Below are 8,291 nucleotides of genomic sequence, written 5' to 3' on the forward strand. Positions count from 1 at the left end.
CTTGTTCTGTTTTAGATTATGTGGACAGCTTACAGCAGCTCTTGGGGGAAGTGGTGGTCAACCCACGTCCGTTCCAGGAGAGGATCAAGGCCATCGAGGTCCCACCTGCACTTTGTGCCGGATATGAGAGGCCCGGCTCGGACGAAGATCTGGCCAGATGGTCTCGGTTTGCGGCCGAACCGTGACAACCTGCCAGACGTTTTGGCAGAGATCCTACCCTGGACATGTTCCTGAGGGGTTAGGGAGAGACCACTGGTAAGACTTGTACTATGGTCCAGACATGCCTATCCCAGCCCCTATTGGTCCAGACAAGCCATTCCAGACCTTTCAGAAGGACACAGGGTCTTCTCAGCAGCAGTCTAGCCAGGTTCAGGAGATCTCTAGCCATATGGGTTCTGGTTATGAGACTGTGGAACGTGCCCTCTATGTATCATTCTCTGTATAGGCCTCTTGTGCAACCCGAAGCTGTTTTTGCGAACGCAGTGAGCACTAACTAAAAAAAAAACAAAAAAAACACACAAAAAAACACAAAAAACCAAAAAATAAACATTAAAAAAAAAAATATATATATATATATATATATATTATGGGGCTAGTGGTGCTGAGCCTTCTCGTGGCGGCCCTGTTTTTACTAATTTCACAGTACTACACACTTCTCACTAATTCGTAATTTATTGTAATTGTTATTGCAATTTACGATCTGCGTTCGCTTCCCGCGTTCTCGCGTCTTACTTGTGTATAAGAGTCGTGTGCCACCGGAAAATGTTTTGTATAGGCATATGCAGTTACAACTTGCCTGATGCGACTGTAAAATGCAACTTTTGAAGGCGTTTTAGAAACCAACACTGAATCATGTTTGAGAAATTTGTCAAATTTTTTCATTTGAATTCTTTGAGTAACTCTCAAACTAATTATTTTACCACTGCCTACAAAGTGATCTAGCACGGTATGCTCTGGAACTGTAAACGATAGAAAAATGTCAGCATAAGAGCTTTTAAAATATTGTGGGAGGCAATACTTACTATCAATACTCATTACAATGGGTACATTGGGTCATGACTCATAAACAAGCTTTATAAAAGCATATTTATTAAAGCATATAAATAAAAGAAAATGGGCAAAAAAAACAGCAGTGACAACAAACGTGTGTGGGGAGGATGTCTGTTGTGGTGGTGTGTGTGGAGTGGAGGCAGCCTGAATCCCGTGTATTGCCCGGAAGGCGAAGGATAAGCAGCCCGAATTCGGGTGACGGCACAAGATGGGACGACCCTACGGTTCCCTTGTCCTAGGTAGCCCCAACACCACCTCACGAATGAGCGGTATGCTGTGTACCGGTAACGCCTAAAAAGAATCAATGACATGAATGCGAAAATGTATTACTACAAATACTCTTGCACATTGCAAAGGAAAGGACATTGCATTTTGATTACATCATAAAAGTGAAATGGTTTGACAAGCACTGATGACAAGAGGAAATTGACGACAAAGAAATACAATTATTTATTTATAGTATACTCACTCATCCTCTGAGAACTCCTCTTCACCTTGGAACCCCTCGCCAAACCGTTGATGCATAACACTGTATGAATGAATGAATGAATGAATGAATATTTATTTTTGTGTCATGCCACTTTGGCCCATTCCATATGGGATTATATGAAGGTACATTGAAAACAACTGACATTACAGTCTTTCCTGTTCGTATTCCCAAATGCATGAATACATATTTGTAACACAAAACAAACAAGGTCATTTTACATGTAAATGGCCCTCCTCCTCATTGACCAGGCCTTTTCAAGGAATGAGGCAAATGAAAAGGTGCACTGTTGAAATAGGCATTTCAGTTCTCCATTTTTCATGATTCATGATCTATCTTATTAAAAAGTATCTCCCTAATAGAGTTGTAGAATGGACAATAAAAAACAAAATGCATTGGATTAATATTGCTTGTGTTTGCCAAAACAGTCAACAATCATGGTAGAAATCATCGTAAAGCACTATTTTGGGTAGCCAGTGGCCACCATCCTCTAAATATGCACAATAAGGGTCCAGACACACCCAATAATAAAAATAGGTATTCCATTGAGTCTCTCATGGTCAGAAACCATGTTTGCGTTTCTAGCTCATCTGGTTCAGAAGTTAGAGCCAAACCTATTTTGGATTTCCATATTGGATTTCATGGAACATTTCAATACAAAAAATGTTTGTATTCATATTATTGATCAACCTGTGTTGTTTTGTGGAAATATCCCTCTGTTTTTAAATTTTGCCCTATTCACCCCTCATTATAACTAATAGGGGCTAATATTGTGGCAGCCATATTGGACTTTTGCCCAAAAAGTGACCAGGTTGTCCATATAGGTTGTGATCCCACTGGGTCATAGATATTATTTCTAGTTCTGCCTGACGTTCCTTCCTAAAGGGGAGTTTTTCGTTACCATTGTCGCAATGTTGCTTGCTCTGGGTGGATCTTTGTTGGTTGTAAAGTGTCTTGAGACAACTTGTTGTGATTTGACACTATAATAAAATTGAATTGAATTGAATTGAATTTCTGGTGGACAACTTTGTATGTTATGGCAAATGCAGGTTTCCTAAAAAAAAAAAGTGGTTTGCCCCCTGGGTAATTAGAGTTCTACTACAGTTCAACCCCAGTATTCTGTTCCACAGATGTACCATGTGACTCCACCGTACCTATAAGTCATCTGTTGTACCCAACAACAACAACAACACGTAGCAAAGCCAGGGTGCAGTGTGATGCAGTCAGGCACGGACTGCATCACAGACTCTGCTTCAGCGCATTTGTCCATAACCTGCAGAACAGAGCAAAATAAACAATATGCAACAATGCAGAATGTTCAGCACATGCACATATTCCATTTACATTGTTCTGTAAGGGGTGGCGGTGGCTCAGGGGTAGAGTGACCGGATGGTAACCGCAAGGTTGCAATTTTGAACGCGGGCTCCCCCAGAGTTAGTGTCTAAGTGTCCTTGAGTAAGACTCCCTAATTGTATGTATGTATGTGGGTTTGTTAGAGAGACATGTCTAAATAATTAATTGTAGAATTTCCTCATCCTAGCACCATGTGTCGCAAATGGGAAGAAGGAAATAGCGGGAGGGCGATACTCAATACTGTTTTTTGGTTTGTTTTTTTGACATGGAAAAGCAAACATGGCAACCCATGATGGCAACTCCACTGTACTGTATTGTACTCCACTGTACTGTACTCCAACGTACTGTAATGTACTCTACTGTACTCTAGTCTACTGTACTGTACTCTACTGTACTCCCCTGTACTGTACTCCACTGTACTGTACTGTACTCTACTCCACTGTACTGTACCGTTCTCCACTGTACTGTACTGTACTTCCCTGTGCTGTACTGTACTGTACTGTACTGTACTGTACTGTACTGTACTGTACTGTGCTGTGCTCCTCTGTCCTGTACTGCACTCTGTACTGTAGTGTACTGTACTGTGCTGTAGTCCTCTGTATTGCACTCCTCTGTGCTGTAACGGCCATGTGCTTGTGTACCCTCTTTCCATTAGGATAGAAGGATATATGTATGCATATGTATATGTATATGTGTCATCTTGATGTAACAGTACTAACCCTGTCATAGTCTTTACAGCAGACCCTGTCTATTGCAGCATCCATGTTCTGGCAGTGACCACAGGTACACCTGAATGATAAGCACATAAACAATTAATGCGAGGGCTTGCACTGCTTTGTGTAAACGAAAAGTGCAAATAACTTCACGACTAAAGAGTATAACAATCAGGTCAAGAGCCGTGCAGAGAGCACTGAGGGGGCAGGGGCTCAACCCCCAAAAAGGGCACATGTGTGGGCGAGCGTCGAATTTTGGGGGTGGTCTTTTTGTGTGGTCCGTCCCTTGTGCCATTTCATGTCATTGGACAGTAAAATAAGCAATACTTTCTCATTAGTCTGAAACTAAAACTGACTGATGGCAGCCAGCACATTAAAAGTATAAATAATTATGATAGTGGAATTATCATTACTTGTCAAATGTTAATTTTGAAGGGCCAATGGCACTTATTGGCCCCCCACACAAGCCCTTTTTGGCACCCACACAAGCCCTTATTGGCCCCCCACACAAGCCCTTATTGACCCCCGCATAAGCTCTTATTGGTCCCCCACACAAGTCCTTATTGCCCCCCACATAAGCTCTTATTCCCCCCCCCCCCCCCCCAATCCACGTGCCTGTTCAGGTCAGAAAGTAAGAATTATCATACATGTCACAATGTAAGCTGATATCCCATTGTAATACACTTTCACAAAGTTCTGCCGTTTGGCACTTCTCTGGTTATACCATACAATAATACACATGGGTTATCGCACTGACATACAAACTCATCATGCATACTTTGCATAGGCAATAAATAATTGATTATAAAGGAACGTTACCAGATAGACACATCGAGATGCTCTCGTGGGTGTGGTTCTGCTGCTGCTGCTGCTTCTGCACGTCCCTCCTCACCGTCGGACTCGTCAGCAGGAGGTAGCAGAGGCTCGAACATGTATGGCCTGACTCCGCGGACGTCATGAAATTCATGTTCTTCTTCTTCTTCTTCCTCCACCTCCTGCTCGTCTGACCCTTCCTCTTCCTCGTATTCATCGCTGTTTTCTGCCGGCGGGGGTGATGGAGGAGGTGAAAACTCCTCGACAAAACTCTCCAAGATTTCATCAGGATCCATTTTGATTTTGAATTTCCTGCTTTCTCTGGGCTGAGCCTGAGGGTGGAGCTGGTCCAACAGTGCGATTGCCGATTGGTCGCTGGAGGCGGAGCTGCTGGTGTGTGACTGTGTGTGTGTGTGTGTGTGTGTGTGTGCGTACACACATGCCCAGTTCAATGCGGGGACCTGACCAGAGACTATACGTATACGTCCGTCCGTCACCCCGTGTGTGTGCACTGTGCATACTCTGCATCTGAGACGGCAGACGGGCTAGACTGTATGTTGTCATGCGGAGCGACGCGGCGATAAATAAAATAATCATAGCGATATTGATTATTACAATGAACAAGCATAAACACACAGTTCACCTGAACAATGTTGTGGTACATAAGATATTTGAAGACGGATATGCATTTTAGCCCGGTGCAGTGCCGCTACTCAACCTGTGAGAAGGGCTCCCGCAAGCAGGCTGAACTTAGCCGTCTTTGAGTGCACGGCAGCGGGGGAGAAAGAGCTAGATGGCCGGGGGCATGGGACTAGAGTGCGAAATTGCGATTATGCTACAGTTACCCTAAAACAAAAAACACGTCAACTCAATGTCATTATAACAAAGGTTTTCGAGCGAAAAAAAATTTTTTCGCATGAGACTTTCACCCAGTATTCAAGCTAAATGTGACACCAAAATAGTAGCATAAGTTGCTATGCTACCACGGCCACCAAGCCCGGCGAGCCCGCATAGAAGTCGTTGGGGAAAGCTTTCGCCACTCTGACGTCAGAATCATGATAGCATTGTTTGATAGCAGTTATTAGCTCCCGAGGGGCGTGTCAGTTCTCCTTTAATGCCTTTCGCCTCCTGTTGGTGGGGGTGTGTAAGGGCCGATTCATACTCCTGTTTCGGCGCTGTAGTGCCGAAATGATTTCGGCTCGTCAGAAAATTTCAGTAGCACTAGAGCCGACTTTAGGACGGTACCCACCCCCCCGAACCTCAAATGACGTCAAATTGTAGGCTCTACAGCGCCGAACCGACTTTTATTCGGCTCTAAAATAGGAGTATGAATCGACCCTAACTGTCACAGATAGATAGATAGATACATAGATACATAGATACATAGATACTTTTTGAAACTGCCTTCAAATCTTAAAATATCTACAACCTCGTGTTGCGGTGTGACACGCTTTGAGCTTGTAGATCAGCTTTTTGCACATTTGACATTTTAAATCCGTGATTCATTGATATTAATAGGAAAAGGTACTTTGCAATTTTTCATTTTGAATACTTGAGTATGCGTAGTAGAGCTGGGCTAGGGTAAGGCTCATTATCATAATTGGTGGTCGGGCTTCGGTTCGGGCCAGCCATGCTGTTGATATATAGAAAAGAAAGTGTAAATATGAATAAAAACGATCCGACTAGTCTGTCTCTCTGTGTGTTTCCTGGTTAACCAGGACGCATGGTGCACTTTAGAGTAGCCTATATATTAAGGTGGTGCAGCGTGACAATGCTCTGTCTGCAAGCAGCAGCACCGCTTGCAACAATGCACGCAAGCTTGCAACGCACGTGCTGCAAGCAGCAGCAGCAACAACAAACGTAGCCCCATGTGAAATTGTAAACCTCAGTCACTACGCTAATTCTGTAGGTCTGAAGCTACAGAATGAGCGTATAGGACTGAGGTTACATAGAACCTAGAAGGCGCAGCTGGAAGAACCAGAAGAGAGGAGGACGGCGTTAGCTTAGGTTGAACTCACCCACGGCGGATGCGATCCTGTGTGTGTGTGTGTGTGTGTGTGTGTGTGTGTGTGTGATAATGACTGTGTGTATGCATCAGACTGCGCACAGTGCTGTGCAGTGTGCTTTGTAGTGTGCACGGCGTGTCAGTTATTTATTTATTAATCAACGTAGTAGGCTATGATATAAAACGGACCCCTTTCATGGTAATTTACAAGACATATAGTGTGGCATAATATGTCTAAAGGTAACAGCCAGGCAAGCTGTATGCTGTCAGTGTATTAAAGTGCCTTCCTCAAAGAAAAATTAAGGGGGGGAAAAGTGTCGGGTATCGGGCACGGGCCAGGCGCATATATTAATGATTAAGGTCGGGCTCGTTTCGGTTTGGACACAAAGCTGTCGGTGACGGGTTCGGTTCGGGTAGTATAAAGTCGGCCCGATCCCACCTCTAATGCGTAGGCTACTTTTTCCACCACTATGACTGGAATCCAACATCAAGGACTCAGGGAGTCTGAATTAGTACCTATGTAATAGACAGTAATTACCTAGTAATTATTACTGGCGGTTCATGAGCTGGCAGTTCATGATCTAGGCTTGTTTTTCAATTGAGTGCTATAGCGCCACCCTTTGGCCAATGGTTGTGGTCTTTGTCTCTAAGCAGGGTGACATAGCCATATTGCCACATTTCGTGAAAAACAACTGCATGGTTTGACCTGGAGCGCTGTGTATGTATAATTCAAAATAATGGGTGATCTTCACTGATCTAATGCATTCACCATTCACATGGAATCAGGCAAGCAGTAAATGGCAAATAGCAAAACCTGCTGGACGGCACGGTAAAAATATTAAATATTTTAACATTGATGCCGTCTGCCGTTACCGTGACCGGATGTGGCTGCCAGGCTGCCGTGCCGTCCTGTTCTGTTTACCGTCCTGCTCCCGTCCACTAAAATTACTACTTTATTAACCAGTGAATCCATCGGACAGGGGCTTGCTTGCCAAAATAAGCTGATCTACAAGTTGTAATGTGGTGCGCAACAGACACGCTGTTATCTTGTTGATCTGTCCATTTGAAACATGTTAGTAACGTTTTCCGATAGCGACAATAAACATCATCACGTTAGATTAAATGGGCGTGTATGATCTACGCGAGGCGGAACCTACATGGTGGAAATGCTTGGTAAAGAGGGAGTCCGCTGACTGTCAGGTTCATGAGCTATTCCTTTTATATATATTTCAATTGAGTGCTATAGCGCCACCCTTTGGCCAATGGTTGTGGGCCTCACCGTTGAAAGTAGCATAGCCGCTGTGGGTGCTGGCGGTGTGTTTCCTCCTCCGCGTCATCAGTGCCCATACCCGAAGGCAGGGTTGGCGAAAGGGCCTTTCTGTGTGGAGTTTGCATGTTCTCCCCGTGTCCCCTAGGGTAGGTACCCTCACAAAAACATGCAGTAATCCTGGTCTCTAAACTGCCTCCCCCTGGGCAGCTGGGGCGCCTGATGGAGGGGAAAGGAACAGGTTGGAATAACGTGTTCCTTCCACGCGCTACGTCCAACCAGGGAAACTCCCCCCTGACAGGTACTGTATAAAGGAGCAACTTGGACACTCAAGCATGAATGTCCGGTATTCGGTGAGATTTGCCGGGATCCGAATTCCCAAGAATGCAAGCAGATTTAGCTAGATTTAATACGCACATTGGTTTGTTTAATGCTTCAATAATTGCCTTACTTTACGAATCAAACATGCTTTTTATAGGGTTTTTATTAATTCATTATTAAACATAAAACACATAAAACATAACATTCACACGTTCGTTCAAACTTCCCCACACAGACTGATAATAGTACCCTGGATTTGTGACTTTGCACGCCCTTAACCCA

At 44.1% G+C, this 8,291-nt stretch overlaps 1 protein-coding gene across 1 annotated transcript; it reads right to left on the reverse strand.

Annotated features, from left to right (window-relative positions):
• Window positions 1-296: 296 nt before the first annotated feature.
• On the reverse strand, window positions 297-4,712 carry LOC308333695 (uncharacterized protein; the record flags this gene model as incomplete). The annotated part of the gene is made up of 6 exons (XM_080790150.1): window positions 297-324; window positions 1,141-1,341; window positions 1,520-1,579; window positions 2,692-2,810; window positions 3,610-3,679; window positions 4,423-4,712. 6 exons carry the CDS (start codon window positions 4,710-4,712, stop codon window positions 297-299), a joined length of 768 nt encoding a protein of 255 aa, XP_080646276.1.
• Window positions 4,713-8,291: the final 3,579 nt, after the last annotated feature.

The sequence above is a fragment of the Protomyctophum bolini genome (genome assembly GCF_963924005.1).
Source record: "Protomyctophum bolini genome assembly, chromosome: 18".
NCBI lineage: Eukaryota > Metazoa > Chordata > Actinopteri > Myctophiformes > Myctophidae > Protomyctophum > Protomyctophum bolini.